General features: G+C 31.3%; 1 protein-coding gene across 6 annotated transcripts in view; it reads left to right on the top strand.

The window, feature by feature from the left end:
• LOC143243963 (dynein regulatory complex protein 9-like) overlaps window positions 1-20,272 on the top strand; it is a 39,312-nt gene that overhangs the window by 478 nt on the left and 18,562 nt on the right. For 2 of the 6 annotated variants that reach the window (XM_076487845.1, XM_076487840.1), the window contains exons 2-5: window positions 2,971-3,059; window positions 4,471-4,597; window positions 8,405-8,511; window positions 17,541-17,669. In XM_076487845.1, the coding sequence (XP_076343960.1) occupies window positions 3,013-3,059; window positions 4,471-4,597; window positions 8,405-8,511; window positions 17,541-17,669 (410 nt within the window). In that variant the 5' untranslated portion in view covers window positions 2,971-3,012. Of the gene's footprint in view, window positions 1-2,970; window positions 3,160-3,445; window positions 3,654-4,470; window positions 4,598-8,404; window positions 8,512-17,540; window positions 17,670-20,272 lie in introns of those variants that run through there. The other 4 variants (XM_076487841.1, XM_076487842.1, XM_076487843.1 and 1 more) reach the window with 4 other exon arrangements.

Here is a 20,272-nt window from a genome sequence, read left to right as displayed (position 1 = left end):
AACACAAGGGTCTTGCTGAGACACTTTATGAACTCCAGATCAACTTATCTCAGGGTGAGACAAGTGGTGATGGGGCAAATGAACTGTTGACTTCAAAAATAATTTCAGAATAAATAAACAAATTTCTCGAAAATATCTAGTATTCTCGTAGATGTACCAACGTCCGAATTTAATTCACTGGAATTAAACGGTTTGTAATGTTCGAAATATATAAACGTTCCTGGTCAAATATCTGTAGTTTTGCAGTATACTGACTTTACCGAATCAACAATACTATTAAACTATCTTTATATAAATTTATAAGGAAAGGTTCTAGAAAGTTCAATTGGCAACAATACTGGCAATCACTAGTATTTTGCATACACAAATAGTGCATTATTAATTCTTACGCCCGAGAATCTTCTACAAATTTAGAAAACAACCAGGACTTTTGTCATACACATTTAACAATATTCGTTACATACATTTCTAAACACACATATTTAACAAAAAGAAACATCGACATTAAAATAAATATGCATTAGTAAAACCCGGCATGGCCAGGTGCTTAAGGCACTCGACTTCGTAATCCGAGGGTTGCTGGTTCGATTCCCCGTCACACCAAAAATGCTCCACCCTTTCAACCGTGTGGGCATTCATTATAATGTGACGATCAATCTCATTATTCATTGGTAGAAGATAGCCCAAGAGTTGGCGGTGGGTGGTGATGACTAGCTGCCTTCCCTCTAGTCTTACATTGCTAAAATAGGAACGGATAGCGCCAACAGCCCTCGTGTAGCTTTGCGCGAAATTCAAAACAAACAAACCATTAGTGAATCCGTTATACACAGTACAAACTTCAAACAAGAATGTTGCGATTTTTTCCAATGAAAGTAAGAGCAAAAGTATCATAATTATACCATTATGTTTGTTTAAAATTAAACACAAAGTTACACAATGGGCTCTTTATGTTTTGAATACCAAGGGTATCAAACCTAGTTTCTTGCATTGTAAGTCTACAGACATAGCCTTATGCCAATAAAGGACTAACGAATTGTGTTTCTTTGTTTAGAATTAAAAATAAAGCTACACATCGGGAAATTTGTTCTCTACCCACCACGGGTATCTAAATCTGGTTCTAGCATTTTGAGTCCGCAGACATACCGCTGTGTCACTGGGGAGGGGGGTGCAATATACGAGGGCTGTTAACAAAATACGCGGACTGACGTCATAAAACAAAATGTACGTTATTTAGAAGTTACAGGTCTGGGACCCCTTCAAAGTACTCTCCTCCCCAACGCACACACTTATCCCAACGGTGTTTCCACTTGTTGAAACAGTCCTGGTACGCTTCTTTTGTAATGTCCTTCAGCTCCTTCGTCGCATTTGCCTTAATCTCGGGAATCGTCTCAAATCTTCTTCCTTTCAAGGATCTTTTGCGTTTGGGGAACAAGAAAAAATAGCAAAGAGTAAGGTCAGGTGAGTAGGGGTGGGGGTGGGGAAGAACAGTGATCGAGTGTTTGGCCAATAACTCACGAGTTCTGAGGCACAAATTTCGCAGCAACGCGGTGCATCTTCAATTTTTCGGTCAAAATCTCGTAACAAGATCCAACTGATATCCTACACTCTTCAGCAAGCTCCCTGACAGTCAGACGTCGATTTGCCCGCACCAGGGTGTTGATTTTGTCGACGTGTGGGTCGTCAGTTGACATGGAAGGACGTTCAGGACGCTCATCATCTTCAATGGACTGTCGACCATCCTTAAAACGTTCACGCCACTTGAAACATGCCGTACGCTTCATAGCAACATCACCGTAAGCCGTGTTAAGCATACAAAAAAGTTTCAGTCGCAGATTTTCCAAGTTTAACACAAAATTTCACAGCAAGTCGTTGCTCCTTCAGGTCATTCATTTTGAAATCCGCCAAACGAACAAATCGCACTTCTTTTAAAACCGCGTAGCTAATACACAAATGAAGATACCTGCAATCGGGAAATGGCGTCGTAATCATCTGATCTGTGCGAACCTAGTGACACCAAGCGGATTCCCCTGGAACCAACTGGAGCCGCGCAATTCAAACAGTCCGCGTATTTTTTTAACAGACCTCGTAATTCTAATCTCATTCATTAATAATGTCTTGAATGTAGTAAGACATTAGTAAGTTAAGCTACGGATTTATTGTAAATATGTCCAAGGCAGTAAAATAGAAAGTATAAAGTCTGTTTAAGCTGAATCATTAAAATGTCAAATGCAGGATTTATGGGAAATTTATTTTAATTATTTTTATTAATAATCATTATAATTGTTTTGTGTGTTTAATGTTTTTTCTCACTTTCAATACTATAAAGTTGATAGTGAACACAATGAGTTTTGTCAATTAACACCAATATTCATCACCTATCAAACCTGAGTTTTGTTAGATCAGTTATTATGTCGCACAAGACATGTTTGGTTTTTTTGATTCACCAAAACGAAATAGAAAGTGACCAACGATTTGAAAATCGAAACATCAACAGTATGAGTTATAATCGATGTATCGTATGTTATGTTGTTTTACGAAATTAGTAAAAATAAGTTAAGTGAAAGGATATTATTAATATAATAAAAAACATCTTAGGTATGAGAAAATGATGGGGCCAAAAAAAGAATTTATGGTGCGACTTAAAGGAATGAAACCACAATAAGCGGGCAAGTTATGTTTTCTTATAGCATTTGTAAGAGCTCTACATACAATATGAACAAATTAGGAGAACGTGAAAAATAACCAAACAAGCTGCAAAAATATGCATTTAACGTGATCACAGATAAATATTTAAGTAAATTAAATGCTGGAAGGAGAAAATATACATAAAGAACAAGAGAATCCATGGATTAACGTAACATAGAATATTGATAATTCACAAGGTGACACCTGATTAAAAAACAGTTTGCACGAGATTAAATTTTTAAAATATGTATCTCTCTACCTCAATATTTTCTTTTTCTTTTACAGTTAAATACGAAAACAAATCAGTAGAAGCATGAGCAAATTTAAATGAGATGGCGCTATTCTCTGTTGCTCGGAGACCGAAAGAAAAATAAGTACGTAGTTTTATAAATAAAAGCCCTGAGATACAGTTTTTTTAGTGTTTTTTATTTTATTTTCTAATACCGTTTCAATAATTCATGTGGTTATCATCAGGTAAATCGCCGTCTACTGTACACAATGTTAGAAAGTTGCACTGCACTTTATTTTAGTGTAGCATGTTTAACAAGTTTTGGGTAAAATATACAGGGCGGCCCGTAAGTCCTTACCCATCCACATGTTATTATGTTATATTCAATTGCGCATGTATTATAAATTTGTTTCTTTTTTTCAGAGACATATGGCTGATATAAGCCCATTTACACTTGACATGCGTATTGTGGCAAGTACTTGGGTACATGAAATGAGGGAGAGCACACGTGTACACTGGATACATAAGATATATGGATGGGTAGGGACTGACGGGCCACCCTGTACAGTACAAATAACAGAAGCAGCTAATATCGTTTGGATGTTTTCATATTTGTAAATTATAAAAATATTTAATATAAAACTTATAAAGTTGTGGATAATATATCATACTTTGATTTTATATTAATAACGTCTTAATTATCCATTCACCACACAGGCTTCCAAATTGCTTGAAATAGGTATTTAAAAATACAATGAAGTTATTCATAAGATCGTTTATTTCAAAAATTCAGTTTTCAAAACATTTAATTTTTATCTAAACCTTTGATTTTTGAAGCAAAACTGCAAGACCTAAACCAAATTCAATACCATATTGAATATTATTCCTTGACAATATAAACATAATTTCAATTTTATATACAAAGATGATACTTAACATAGTTTATGATTTAAACTATTAAAGGTTGACCTGATACCAATTGTGATATCAACAATAAATAACTGATAATGAAAAAAAACTAGATCATTTTGGCAAAACTAGATGTTTTTTTCTTCAGATAATAATAAAAATGTTTTATATTGGTTACAGTTTTGCCATTGCTGCTTCATAAGGGCTAGTAATGCAATTACTATTTGGTATGAAAATACACGTTAACCTTAACTTTTCACATCAAATGCTTCTATTGCTGTATATTACAGATTTTTTTCTCGAAAGTTAAAATTGAAAATATTGCCTATGACATAAATGCATAACACGTTCCTTGCTTAACCACAACTTAAAAAAGGTCCAGCATAAGTCTATAAATATAATGTAAAGGTTGATGAAAAACGTGTTACAATGTTGAATAAAGGGCTTAAAATTGTGTTGATTTAAATCTATCTCACAAACATGCCAATGGTATATAGTAGTTGGAATTTTCTGCAATTTTAATAGAAAAAGTAAATAGTTTATGCTCACTGACTACAATTTAATGGCTGTAACAATAATAGATTTTGTAAAATTATATCTTCATTACATAATGAGCTGTTCTTTCTATTTCTTTTTTGCCTGTTTAGACAATTTTTCAAATTAATTTCCAGAATGAAAATATTACCTTTTGAAGCACATTTAATTTCAATTGTTCTTGAAGAATCCATTGCTCGATTGCAAATACTGGAAGAAGTTTCAAAGTTTTCAGAAAAGGTAGTACAGCTTTAATACATTAATTTTAATTGTTTTAGCAAAGATCAGTAGTACATATATTTGCATCTTATTAAACTTTTAAATTTGTTACATTTTTTACGTTATCTTTTGTTTTATTTTAATTATTGTAGGGTTTACTGTTAAATGCATTATAAAGGTATGACCACTTTTCAGATGTTAAACTAATATTAGCTGATGGAAATAACATATTATTGTAACATGGAGTAAATTTATTGACAACAAAGAAAGAGGGCTGGGCTTATTCAGTTGTAATAAGAGAATAGGTTCAAAACATAAAATGTGAGAAACTAAAGAGTGAAGTTTTAAAAGGAATAAAAAGTTTGGTATTAAAAAGTTGCTAAAGCATTATATTTATATTAAACTATGTTACTGATGTTTAAGGTATATACAGTAGTGGTGATCAAAATAAACATAATAAAGTTTTTGCATGATAAAGAATATTAGTATAACTTAACAAAAGATACCGTAATGAATTTATATAACAGCTTAATCTTTGTTGTCATGATTCATTTGGATAGTTTTGACAAATGAAATTACGTGTAGTACTGGCTGAGGATATTTGACTTTATTACACATGTATTTATGGTACTTTTTTATTGTCATATGGTTAGTTTGTAGCAATTAATGGGACTGCTATCTGCAGGTGCAAAAAGTACACTATTAAAGTAAGTGCAAAAAAATACTGAAAATTGTTAATAGATGTTACTTCTTGGGTTTTGTTAATACCGTTTTGATAGTTGCAAAATCATTCAGATCATTGGATACTAAATTTAATACTGTCACTGAGAAATCAAAATGTATAGTACTGAACTGCAAAACCACCTTTTTCAATGACACCTTTGTTATAGGGTTCAGGTAAATTATCTATAGTAAAGACCAGCTTAATTTTCTTTACAAATTTTACTATTCTGAATAAATACTGGTGTCAATAATTTTACAAAATCAATATCATTATACATTCAGTATCAATTTTTGTGTTATACAAATTACTTATTTTTGTAAAACTCAATACACTTTGGTCATACATTTTTAGTCTTGTAAATTAGTTTGTTGTATTAGCATATTTATTTCTAAGCTGTACAACTGTTTAAGCTATTACACAAATTTGGTTTGACACTTGATCTAATATTAAAAAAAAACTTTATACAACAATAATTTTTAGTAAGCACAACTTTGGTACTACAAAACTAACAACTCTGTTGTCCTTAGAACAAGTGGATTATACACAAGTCCTACTATGGCAATTTCTAACTAGAAATTCAACAAAATATAAATTTCCACTATTGAATGATGAAGATCCTTCCACACACACTGTAAACATCAATGAAACTATGCATCACCTTTGGCTTAATTATAAAGGGTTTAATTTGGTTTATTCATAACCTCAACACTAAATGAACATTGAAAAAAAACACACAAGTTACAACATCAACTAAACAAAAAAGAAAATTCTTCAAACAATCATATAACTGTTTCCTGCCTGTTTAAAAGACTAACTGATATGCATAATCACCACAAAGAGAAGAGTGGTAATAGAGGGTCTCTTCACTTAAGGATGAGAGATCAGTCATAAAGGATGAGAATAGTTACAATTATCAGTTGCTACACTATTACTGCTAAAGCAGTGGTTTGGAAACTAGCTAGAGGAAATATAGCTATAGAAGTCAACAAATTCAAATAATTTGATCTTATTTATTGTTGGATGTGATAAAACTCAGTGAATGGAATTCTAAAATGTAGTGCACCTTGTCTTATTTAAGAGATGAAGGCTGATCTTTAGAATTTTTGCAGATTATGAGATATCTGTTCAAGCTTTATTGTCAAGAGCATCTGATATTAGCTGTTCCCTTTATTTAATCTAACGTATGAGTTTCATCCTGTTCTCTTTAAAATCATTTGGACCTATACACCATTGCCATATCTGGCTCACTTTCATCCTAACTACTAACAAAAATAATCATGCATTTTGCAAAAATGTACCATTACAACATCAATTTAGTGTATTAACTGGATTATGCTTTCATGCTCTCATGTTTAAGATATTTCATGCAGATTTTTAACATCCTGTTACAGAAGTAATCCAATATTGCCATTGCAGTGATGTTACTGCATGAGCTTTCTTCACTTGAATTATTTCTTTTAGTTTATAGATCTCCTCTTTTTCTCCATCTACTACTCCTCATATCTTACTGATTCTCTTTGTTCATTCTTGTGCTTCACATTGGTTTGCACGCTTTCCATTATGGCCCTATCAGCTTTATTGGGATGACTTTGCAAATATTTGTTTTCCACCTTGACCTTAGTTTTTCCTCCATTTTGCCCCAATTACCTTGATTTCTTTATTTCTTGGATATACTTTGTCTAGTTGCTTCAATTTCAGACTTTCACCACCCTCAATCTTCTCTCCGAGAACTCTGTCTTCCTTTTTTTTTGTGTGTGTGTATGAGATTTGTTGTTTTTTTAGGAAGGGGCTATTTCTTATGCATTGACATTTGAGCTGATGCAGCTGTTTAGTAGTTATCTCTTCTTTCTTTGGTTTCTTGCTTTTGGGACCAGGGGGGCTCCACAAGGATTTTCACTGTATATGGCCTTATGGAATCAACCCCCTCTTCTGTTCTTTTTTTCTGTTATTAATGACAGTATTTCCCAAATTCAAGGACTGTCCTTCAAGGGTTTTGGAGGTGATTTAATTTTGGAGAAACTTTTCAGTTGGTGGCCTCACTTTATTAAAACTTACAACGCTCCCAAGGTACTTCCTGAAGGGTTGCTTCTATACTTCTAACTTCCATCTTACATTTTTCAAGTATCATTTCTTAACCTTATTGTGAAGTTTTAGTCCTGTCTTAGGTTGTCAATCAGATAATATTCTGTCTTACTTGACCCATCTTTGATCTTTCTTTAGTGTCCAATAGGCATTTTAATCATTATCTTGAGAATACTTTCTCTTTTGGTGAAAGCCCTGATTTAAGATCTTAAACACATTATTCTCATTTCAATTTACCTGCTTACTTCATGTTTTTTTTAGTGGTTGAAAGTTTGGTTCTCAGTGCTTCCCTTTTAGTTAGCTGTGGTTTCTTTTTTCCCATTGGGTTTGGCATTTGATTTCACTTGGAAGATAAATTCTTCAGGTAACACATGTTCTTAGTCAAGTGGGAGATAGTCACTAACTGGTTTGTAACATTTCCTGACTATATGAGTTACATAAAAGTGGCAAAAAAACTCTTCGAATTAGTGTCTATGATTTAAGGCAACTTGGTGCTTATTATTGATTTTTTACACATGTGGTTTTATTTGATTGATAAAATGCTTTATTTTATAGTAAGGCAGTATCTAACATTAACATTTAGGAATGCCAAAAACTATCAGTTACTTAGGGATTGGATTGAACCCAGTGACTTACATGAACTAATTATTATAAGAACCTGTTATACCATACCCATCTTCTTCTCTCTATATTTATCAGATCTTATTTGTCTTACATGTGTTATTTTAGAAATATTATTTAATTCCTAAGCTAATGACTTATTAAAAATAACTGTACTTTATATCTTATGTTACTCTCTTCAAAAACAAAACTGAAAAACTTAATACTTAAATTTTCTTCAACCCAGTAAATGCTCCACAAAATACTTAGATAAAGGTGTAGTTGAATTAATATTTGCATTTTAGAATGAATTATCCACACCAACACAAATCCTAATACATAAAACCTATAAGTTGAGTTTACTCCAAGCAAACTGTCATTACAATCCTTTTTGAAAATATTTTCCAAATGTTCGAATATAGGCAGAAGATGAAGCTTTGTTAAAGAGTGAATTAGACACAGATAATAATTTTTTAAAACCAAAGGTTGGAGCTTCAGTCAATCTATCAACGAAATTTCAAAAGGACAGGTAGGCTTGTTATTTTTATGTTTACAGATGTGGAAAAGTGTGCATTTTTTGTTGGGAATTATATAAGTTACCATTTAGGTAAGATTTTTCATGAGGTAGGATAAATTATCTTCCTAGAGAGAAAGAAAATTAAAGATACAATATCGAAACCGTGATAGCAAAAAAAGAAAAAGGTATCTGTTAATAACATATACTGGAAGAGACAAAAGTATAATCATGAACTTTACTTCTCAGTTATTTGTTTATGTTTGTTAGTAGAAAGGTTATTATGTACATCACATACCAGGTATTCACTTGGACATTTTAGTTTTAGTTTTTTTTGCACAATAATGTGCATTTAATGGTCCTTGTGCCTGCACATAACAAACGTTTTCATTATTAATGACAATATATACATCTGATATCTAGGTATCATATATACAAATGTAATTTACTCTTGTTCTTGCTGCTATGTAAAACATTCATACTTTTCTTAACATATTTTGCATGCAAGAAGCTCAATACATATAATAGAATCAGAAACACTTTTATAGCATGTAGAGATGAAAAGTATATGTTCACTGAAATTGTTTTAAATAAGACAAATGATAAATACTATGAAAAGAAACTAATTTACAACAGCTTATGCTTTGTTGTTGTTTATTCAAACACTGGCCTGGCATGGCCAGGTGGTTAGGATACTCAACTTGTAATCTGACTGTTGTTGGCTTGACTATCCTTCACACCAAACATTCTCGCCCTTTCAGCTGTAGGGGCATAATAATGTTGTGGTCAATCACATTATTCATTGGCAATAGAGTAGCCTAGGATTTGGTGATGGGTGGTGATGACTAGCTGCCTTCCCTCTAGCCTTACACTGCTAAATTAGGGATAGCTAGCACAGATGGCCCTTGTGTAGATATGCACAAAATTCAAAAACAAAAAAAATATTCAAACACTACCTTCTTTTATAATTGTAAATCTGAATGCTTCGAGGCAAAAAACAATGTCCTAGTTTTTCAAACTTATTCTCCAACAAGACTAAGATTAAACTTTGTGTATGTAAGTTATTGTTTTTACCTTAATTAAGTACAGCCTAGCAAACTAGTTCAGGTTTCATCTATATGCCTTTGCTGTGAGGCCAGTGTATCTCATTAACTAACAAATGTAAAATAGACGTAATAAACCTCAAGCCATATAGGATCTGTTTATGCTTATTTTTTTTATTAAAAATTATCCTGGGTGAGTCTTTGATTTATTGTGTTACATATTATAGTTTCAAATATCTAGATATTTTAAGTTGAATTTAGAAGTTAAATGAATGTCAGTATGTATCAAACTTATAATTTTTTCCGACAAGATTTATACACAGTTTTCTTTTTTATCACAAATATATTTTAATATGCAAACAATACAATTTATAATAATGGTTACTACAAATAATTATTATAAATAATAATTTATATACAAAACTTTTACAAACTTACAAAAAATGTTAAATTTTTTTATATAATTTAGATCCAAATATCTTATTCACAGTGCACGGTGAGTGAATCAGTTTTGAGTTGATATCAGTACAGTTCATTTAATGGGTAGCTCTGTTATTGAATGGTCTCAAGCTGTTTCCAAGCTAACTTTTTTCCAACAAAGATATATATTGTTCTCATAGAAATACTAACATCTAAAGTTAATTCACCGAAGTTAAACAGTTTGTAATTTTTGAAATTTATGAACATTCCTGCTCATGTACCTATAGTTTCTTACTAATAAGCATTAATCATAGTGATAGCTCCTGAAGTTTATAATATAGTAACTGTAACAAACCGACAATATATATTGTTTCTTGGTGCATCCATTTATAAGCATTAAAGTGAGGTTTTTGAAAGTTTAGTTGACCCAAGAATATTTTAGTGCTTTTATAAAACATATATTGTTGATTCTTATGTTCAAGAAGCTTCTATGAATTTAGTGAAGGGACAAGAATTTTGCGATACACATTTCTAAATATATATTTAACTAAAATAAACATTAGTATTAAAATAAACACATAATGGAAAATCCAAAACACTTAGTCATTATAACCTTGTAGTTAATGCCCAAACCAGAAATCTAAGAGTTCATGGTTTGCATCCCAGTGTTGTATAAATGTGTTCTATACTTTGAGGCTGTGGATGTACCAAAAGGGTGATAATTAAGTTTCATTACTCATCCAAGAGTAACCTAAGACTTAGCAGTGGATGCTGCTGATTAGCTGTCTTCTATTGCTATTCTTTTATCAAAATTTTGTGCAGTCAAAGTATACGTGTTATTATCAAGTGCACTGATTTCCTCAAAAGTAATAAGTAGTTATGCTTAATGACAGCAGGATCGAGAAAAGTTTAGTGTAATATGAATTTTAAAAGTGAGTTTTAAAGAGTGAAATTTGTGTGATGCTAATATAAAACAGTTTATATTTACATAAAGCAAAAATGAAACAGTGTTTGTACTCATGCAAACAAGTGGTTGATTATGTATACTGAATAAATGTCCAGGTCTCCAGCTTTCTCAAGATAGATCACTGGTGAACTAGTCACGTTGAAAACTTTGTGGAATTCATGCAGGAAATCTTAGTTTTATTGTGTTGTAATACCATCACCATGATTATTCTCTCACAGCATTTATCAGCTCTGGCATACAGATATAATTCACTTGGTCAACTAAGAAAGTTTCAGTTGTTGACCGTCAGCCAAAATAGATGTTATCTGTTATTGAGAGTAATGACAGAGAGGTAACTTCAAAGATTTTCTAGGCCATGTTTTCCTGCCAAAGCTGTGTATGTAAACTAATTAAATAAACATATTATTTACATTCATATATCAATAAATGCAGGTAGAAAACATATCATACACCTGCATATCTCTGATATATAATTATTTTGCAAAATTCTAAAAGTATAAGTATTTTTCTCTTCTTTGGTGTATCTCAAGAGATGTTCTGATGACTTAATTTGATTTTAATTTTTGAACCTATTCTTGAATTTTGTAACATAAATCAAGTAAAGAAACATAAAATGAGATTCCAGTAAATAACTTTTTGTTTTTTAAGTGCAGGTGGTATGAAGCAGGCTATGGCATATTAACTACTGCTAATGCTGCCTGACATTTGTGATAGTTTTATGAGTTGATTAACTGCTGTTGAGTAACACCTTAAATGAAATTAATTACTCAGAAGATTGAGCAAAATTAGCATGAACAATAAAACAGATATTGTAATGAATGTCATGTTAATTAGTCATACTGCATTTGGAATAATTCACATATTGTAAATTAATGTTCAGATAATTTTACAGTTTTTTACATTTTTTAATATATTCTAAATTCTGTCAGCTTCTTAAGTTATATAATAATTTGTTCAAGTTAAAATATTTTGAATGGGTTGTATTAGAAGAGAAAAATAGTTCAACATATTTAGGTATACAATCTATACATGTTTGATAAATTTTCACAAATATATATTACATATTGAATAGTTTTTAATATTACATGAAGTTTAGGGTTTATGATATATGCTATACTGTTATAATTGTTAAGTATATTTTATTGCACATATATAACATTTTCACTTTGTTGGAATTGTCTACCATTGTATGAAATTAACAATAGTAAGACATAAACTTAGATCCATTTATAAATAATCATAAAGATGAAAGTCACACTTTTTTCAATCTGATCATGAAATAACAAGTTAACCAGAATTACTGTCAGAAGTGATCCAGATTTATATTATAGCAGACTAATCTAAAATAGGTAGACCATGGTTACCATTCAGTAATGATTAGACATTTCTTGATGTGAATACCTAAGAGAAAACAGTGGTATAACATGTAATTGTCTCCAAGACGATGAGAAATTATGACAATATATCTGTCATTAAATCTTTGATTAAGAAAAATAAGTGAGGTATGATACTGCTGAAAATGTGTTCTATGCTCATGTGATGATTATGTTATAGTTCTTTAAAAAAGATATCCTAAAGCATACAACTAAATGTTTTAACATGCTCTAATACAGAATTACAAGATGTTTACAAAATACCGATTTTCTTTCCAAATACTGAATAGCATTTCTAAACATTCCTTTTTTTGGTATCTGTTGTCTTTTTCCAACAGGTACTGCAAAATTTCAAATTGTTTTTAAACTTGTGAAAACCCATTGCACTGTTCACAGTGTTGTCTTTATCTTATATGCATGTGCAAATTAAAGATCAAATAACTTTCTCTGAATATTTGTGATCTACTCAGGCTATTACACTTGCATTTTTTACATTTCATATTTTTTATCATATGATGAAGTTTCCACATTGTTTTTCCCTGATTTATATTCACTGCAGTTCTCTGTGCATTAGATCTTTGACTGAAATTGTTCATCAGCATTGTATAAATGCCAGAACAAAAACTCAGCTAATTACAATTTCATCACATTTTTATTGTAAACTGTGATTCAAACCAGATTTTTTTTCATTCTCCTCCAAACAGAACCAACATTTCTAGGTTGTGTTCCAAAATTTGTGAATGCTTTATTTTTTTCCATTCTATTTTTAATGAAATAAAATATATGTTTTTTTTTTTTATAGTTAAGTAGAATTGTACTGGTGTTCATGTCTTTATTTTAATAAATAGCATTGCACAAGTGGCACAAAGTGTACAGGGTGGCCTGTAAGTCCCTACCCATTCACATTGTGTCTAAACAACGTTATAATACTAATGATGAGTTGAAGGCAGCTGTTACCGTGGCATTTGGAACAATAACCCTTGCTATGTTGAGGAAAATGTCTCACAGAAAATGGCTTCGCATAATATTATGCAGCAAGAATGAGGAACAGCACACAGATACACTGGATACATAAGATATATGGATGGTTAGAGACTTATGGGCCACCCTGTCGGTAGTTCTTCACCCTGAGAGGAAAATATTATGATATTATTTGTTGACATCAAGTATAGATCTACAGTCTCAAGACTCTTCATTATTAATATTATTTTCATTAAGTATCAATCTACATTGTCAAGACTTCTCATTATTATTATTATTATTTTCATTAAGTATAGATTTACAGTATCAAAAATGCTCATTATTATTATTATTTTCATTAAGTATAGATCTACAGTATCAAGTTCTCATTATTATCTACATTGTATAGATCTGCAAAGACTCCTCATTGTTATTATTATTTTTATTAAGTATCAATCTACATTGTCAAGACTTCTCATTATTATTATTATTATTTTCATTAAGTATAGATTTACAGTGTCAAAAATGCTCATTATTTTTATCATTATTTTCATTAAGTATAGATCTACAGTGTCAAGACTCCTCATTGTTATTATTATTTTTATTAAGTACCAATCTACATTGTCAAAACTTCTCATTATTATTATTATTTTCTCATTATTATTATTATTTTCATTGAGTATAGATCTACAGTGTCAAGACTCCTCATTGTTATTATTATTTTTATTAAGTATCAATCTACATTGTCAAAACTTCTCATTATTATTATTATTTTCATTGAGTATAGATCTACAGTATCAAGGCTTCTCATTATTATTATTATTATCATTGAGTATAGATCTACAGTGTCAAGACTCCTCATTATTATTATTATTTTCATTAAGTATAGATCTACAGTATTAAGACTTATCATTATTATTATTTTCATCAAGTATATATCTACAGTGTCAAGACTCCTCATTATTATTATTATTTTCATTAAGTATATATTTGCAGTGTCAAGACTCCTCATTATTATGATTATTTTCATTGAGTATAGATCTGCAGTGTCAAGACTTCTCATTATTATGATTATTTTCATTGAGTATAGATCTACAGTGTCAAGACTCCTCATTATTATTATTATTTTCATTAAGTATATATCTACAGTGCCAAGACTTCTCATTATTATGATTATTTTCATTGAGTATAGATCTACAGTATCAAGACTCCTCATTATTATGATTATTTTCATTAAGTATAGATCTACAGTGTCAAGACTCCTCATTACAATTTATTATTCACAGTATCAATCATTCTTAGACATCATTTATAGAATTTTTTCAAATGTGGTACACTTATAGATCTTACAACAAACAATGAATAGTCATATTTCATATAAATATAAGCCACATGTGCAAAGCTATTTAACAGAAAAAGTTCTAAAATTTGATCAAATATTTTGTATACAGTTGTTCAAAAAAGCCACATGAGATATTAGTCTAAAATTTTTACTATAGCTTCACCTAAAAGTAAAAATGAACCTTTTTTCTTTTTTGTCATTCATATTAAAGACGGCTGATTTATAGCAGCAAAAACTATAGGTTGAAAGGACATACAGATACATAAATATGGACTAGACCAAGCAAACAAGAACAGCAAAGTCTAGCTCAAGTTTTAAAAAACATCATATTGGTGTATGGTTATTATTTTTGGTTATTTGTTGCTAACTTTTCAGTGCAAAAGCACAAATTTGATAAATTTTATGAAATTATCCTGATTAAAAGTGCTTAGAATCAAGGGATATTAGCTTAAGCAATTAGTGCAGGTAATGATACTTGATATGGTTGAATTGAGTACATGTGGATAGTAACAAAAAACTTAATCTAGATTCCCTAACTTTACTATAAAGAAAGTTATTAACACTGTTTTAGAAAGGAAGAATTACCACCTTATAGATTAAAGAACACGATTGATCTGTTTTGTGTACTTTGTTTTACCCACTATCATGCTTGAAGTTGAATTTAAAAAAAGGCCTGGCTAACTAATGAATGAATATTTGTTGCAAAATTCGCATCAGTGCTACAGGTGTAGTTACAGTTTGGCCACCAATTATGATTTCATTCCTTTAAGCCACATGGTCAACAAAATTTTGGCCTTTCATATTTCTTACACCTAAGGGGTGTTTTGATTAGATTACTTAATGCACAAGAAGCTTGTATGCATGTCTTATGTCGAATTTTTATTCATTCTTTTAACATTTACGTTTTCCTGTAATATGTATTCATTTCTTTACATTAACTTACTTTTATTAAAAAATTATAAAATAATTAAATAATTTACATTACAAGCAAGAAATTTTGCATGCATTTTAGGCATTGTGACCATTTTGTGCTTGAATAAAATATTTTATAAGTCTTGTGTTTTCTAAATTTGTTGTATGTTAAAAATTATAATCCATGTATGTTTAAAATATGAATTTTAAAACAAGAAATAATTCAATAAAATAGAATGTCCCAATAATAATTTATCTAGACATGTAACTAATCTAAGTAGTTAAACAAATTTCATTACTTATTAAAGCACTGACTTATGTTTGCCCTTAATGAAATGTACTTGGAAAATGGTGTATTCTTCCAAAGAAACTAAAATGAAGACATTATTAGCACAGTATGGCCTTTCTATTGACTATAAGCATATACCACTGAGAAGTAAATGAGTAAATAACTAATTTTAAAGCCATGAAGTTTTATGAGGAGCTTGTGTTATGGGTTTAAGGAATTTATTGATTTGTTAGAAAATGAAGAACATGATAACATCTTATTTAAAATTCTAGTCTGTTAATATCTATAATTGGTGTTTTTAATTGATGAATGTTTGAAACCTGTATAAGGAAAAAAATCTAAAATGGATTATTCAGAACAGAAATACAAGTGTTCTCAGGAATATTTTCAGTGAACATTGAGAATCCTTTATTTAAATATTTCCCTTTTTAAATTATAATATTAAATTTATAAGACATTTAAATTATAAATTACATTTTGATGCCAAATTTATTGACCTATATTGATAAGTTGTTTAATTAAGTTTTGATATAATCTCTTCCCAAAGTGCTTTTTCTCAGTTACTATGTGTTTAAAAATGGTGAAAAGATGTAGAGATAACAGGCTGAAAAAGAGCAAACATGTTATCAACTGATAAACAAAATCCTGGATATTATCTTTGTTCATAGGGCATAATAAATTAATTTTGTTTCTGTTATTTAACAATTTTTTTGTTTAGCATTCCAGTTCCAGTTTGAATTCCTGATTGTTATCTTATATATCTGTCAGTTTTTAAGATGGAGCTAATTCAAAATGTACTGATGTTTCCACTTTTTTATTTTATAAAGTTAAATTCTACAGCAGTTTTTATAGTTATAATATTTTACTAACATTGATGTATATAAACTAGGTGAACAAAGTGAAGTATTCATTACACTATTGTGTTTATATATTGAATTGATATCTAATAGTAATAAATGTATATTAGATTAAACATTCTTACTTTACATACAAATAACTATTTTTGCTACATCATACCATAAAGCCAAATCTGATAAATGGATCATTATTCAAGCATAATTTAAAAATGTTAATTTTCTGTTTTCAAATATAACAGTTAATTGTACACATGTTCTTATTTCTATTGGTGTGTTTGTAGAAATATATATATATGTCCAAGTCTGAAATTCCTCTCATTTAGTTAGTTGGCCATAACCAGGTAGGCCCATAGGCCAATTACAATTTTAAGTATTTCTTCTATCTTATCGTCAATATAGACCTCTATATTTATTAATAACACCATAATTGTGTTTTTATTTTCTAAGAGTATCTTCTTTACATCAGTTTCCCAAATGGAGCTTCTAACTTTCTGTGGAGAAATAACTTATATTTTGTTCACTGTTGAAATAGTAGTCTTAAGTCACACATTATTTATTTGTGTTTATCTAGATTAGAATAAATATTATGTACATTCAAACAATGACATGATCAAGAACTGTTGCTTTCAATTAGATAGTTTTGTTTACTGTCATACTTATATGTGCAAACACAATTGTATATCAAAGATTCAAATCTGAAATTCATAAAATGAATATTTGTTGAGTGGGCCAGTTAGAAATTAGTTGAATTTTGGACCTGTATATGCATATACACACACATATATATGTATATTACTAACTCTCAATTTGTTCTACAAAACGTATTTCTTACAACTGTGAAGGCATAGCTACAAGAATTTTATAATTATTCTGTTTTCAAGAAATTTTGTAGCTTTTTTATTTTCATCAATGCTGAAAGAAGTGTCAGAAAAAGGAACATTAAATTCACTGAAGGAAGCTGTAGAAAATGAAAAAAAGAACAGAAGGGAACAGGAAGATATACTTCAGAAGTATGTATAGATAGATACATGATTTTTAGTTATTTTTCAATGAATCAGTGGTAGGACCAGTTATTAAAACACTTGACATTTCTTATTTTTCATCATTTATAAAATGTGTTGTTTGAGGGTTACAGTAGTGCTAAAATGAATATAATATTAAATTTGTGATATGTTTTGAGTATAACTAAACACCAACACTGTTTTTTTTAATTTATGTTATTTAAATCAGTTGTCATATGATTCAGTTTTAAATAACTTCACTGTATCTCTCGTTGTGAATTTTCCAAAGTTATTTTATCATAACTTTCTATCAAAAGATTTTGTGTAAGAAACAAACACCTTGCAGTGAAAGTAATCTGATATATGATACTATTTCTATAATTTCTTTCTCTGTTGTCCACAGTCTCCAGCACAAGCTCAGTTTCTCATAACATCAATTTTTATTTACTACCAATTCATTAATTGGCATACCTAGGTTTATGGATAGAAACAAGTTATAGAATTCCTTACTATCTCCTGCAGAGCTTCAATTAGCTTCTACACTTACTGCCAAAGCCATCTTTTGTGCTTAAGGCATTGCAGTTTTCCTTCACTGCAGTTGTGCTCACATGCACAACCTACACTGGGATTTTGTTTTCCATAGCACTTCACCACAAGTTCACTATCTCACAATTTATTTTTTGCCCTTGAATTTCTGCCTGTCACCTCTTCCCCCTGTTTGCTGTTTTTTTTTTTTTTAGCAATACACAACATTTCATTCCTCCTCCACCTCGGAATTCCTGGTCACACCAGTGTGCATCTAATCTAAGTTTTTGTACCTGCTACATATGGGTTTTACTCCTGCTAGTATGCATTGTGGAATGGTTTACTTTTTAGTGCCCTTCAATCCCATTCATGCATCACATGTTTTTTCAAATGGTTTGCTTCTTTGCCCTGCATATTCCAACTCTGGGGCTGTGCTTTTATGTGTACATGAACAACTGGCTTCTTCTTGTCCATTATGAACAGGATTCAGCCTGTCCTGCTTGTCAGTTCCTTCTTATAGCTATGGAGGTTAGATGGTTGATCACATTAGAGGGGCCTTTCCTTCATCTTACTCAGTACTTTGTACATGTAGGTGTTTTCTTTAACAGTAATCTTAGTCAGGCCCTACCTTCTTTTATTAGGCTCCATTCTGTGGAACTAGCCATCTGGACAGCATTTTTTCTTTTTTACTTGCTACTGGCATGTTTCTACCCTTTTAGGGGCAGTGTCCACCTCTGTCATCTGTCATACCCCTTAGAAGAGCTCATATGCATTTGCTTCAGTGGGGCCTTGATGACCTGCAACACCTTGCACAGGATCCCTTGGACACTCCCATTCACCTTTACTCTCCCTTGATTGGCCATTTACATTGATGGGAGTCCTGCTTCATCCTCTATGGCCAAAGTTTCAAGTATTTATGGATGCTTCCTTCAAAGCTGAGTGTGTAGGTCGATCACTGAGGGATTTTGGACCATTGGTCAGTGGAGATTTGTCTTCATATCAGTGTTCTCAAACTTCTGGCTGTTTGTCAAGCTTGGAATCATCATTTTCTTTCATGCCAGCCACTGACAGGTTATGATCCTTTTCAACATTTCTACTGTGGTGGTTTATGTTAATCACCCTGGGGGCACTACGTCCAGATCCATGTGTATTTTCACCATAAATATTCTTTATTTGGCCCACACACATTGAATGCTTTTGATGCATGTCGTGTCATGAATGCCTTCAATCTTTTCATCAATCGTCTTTCCCATCCGGATCTCTTGTATCTCACAGGATGGTCCCTGCATCTTGTCATTTTTGGTGGCTCTGTCTGCATCTGGTTATGCTACTTTTTTATGCCTTTGCCAGTGCTCTCAATCAAAAATTACTTTGGTTTTGGTCCCTAGTTCTGCATCCTCCAGCTTCAACTGTTGATGATTGGTCTCTTCTATTAGTTTGTGTTTCCATCTCATCTGCTTACTTCAGTGGGTGGATCTGCCTCATCCATGCTACTCACTGCATGGCCCTTGTAATTCCTCCTTTCCATTCTGCTGAACCTTGGTTCTCTTAATTGCTCCAACTGTTGGTGGTACCTCCTTTTCCCTTCTGTCCCAACCTGCTTAGTCAATTCCAGTTTCTTGTGCTCAATCCAGCACTGTCCATTCTCTGTCTTCCTGCCTAGGTTTTGTAAGTTTTGCAGTTTCTCTAGCAGTGTGTTTTCATATGTGACATTCTATGGCTATCTATCTATGCAAGTGGAGTGTGTTTAGTGCTCCTGGGCATTGACTCTGGGTTACCAAGCTTCTCACTCAATATTCTCACACCTGTATCTCTTAGTTTCTCACACGTTTTTTTTTTTACAAGAAGTGCCTCTGTCTCTTTGATTTAGAGGGTTTTAGAGAATCGTTATCCCATTTCTTTCTTTTCTCCCCATTTTTCCTTTCAACTCCATTGGACACTGAGACATCTGCTGCTTCTGGTTTGGGTCATTAACGGGGCCCTTCATGTCTTTAGATTACTTTTGTTTGAACTGTTCTCTGTTGATTCCCAGTTTCATCTGTCTTTGCTGATGTATTTATTCTCCTTCCTGTTGTGTAGTTGTTATA

Source organism: Tachypleus tridentatus, chromosome 2, assembly GCF_004210375.1.
Source record: "Tachypleus tridentatus isolate NWPU-2018 chromosome 2, ASM421037v1, whole genome shotgun sequence".
NCBI lineage: Eukaryota > Metazoa > Arthropoda > Merostomata > Xiphosura > Limulidae > Tachypleus > Tachypleus tridentatus.
Note: the sequence above shows the minus strand (reverse complement) of the source record. Positions and strands in the feature narration are given on the sequence as shown.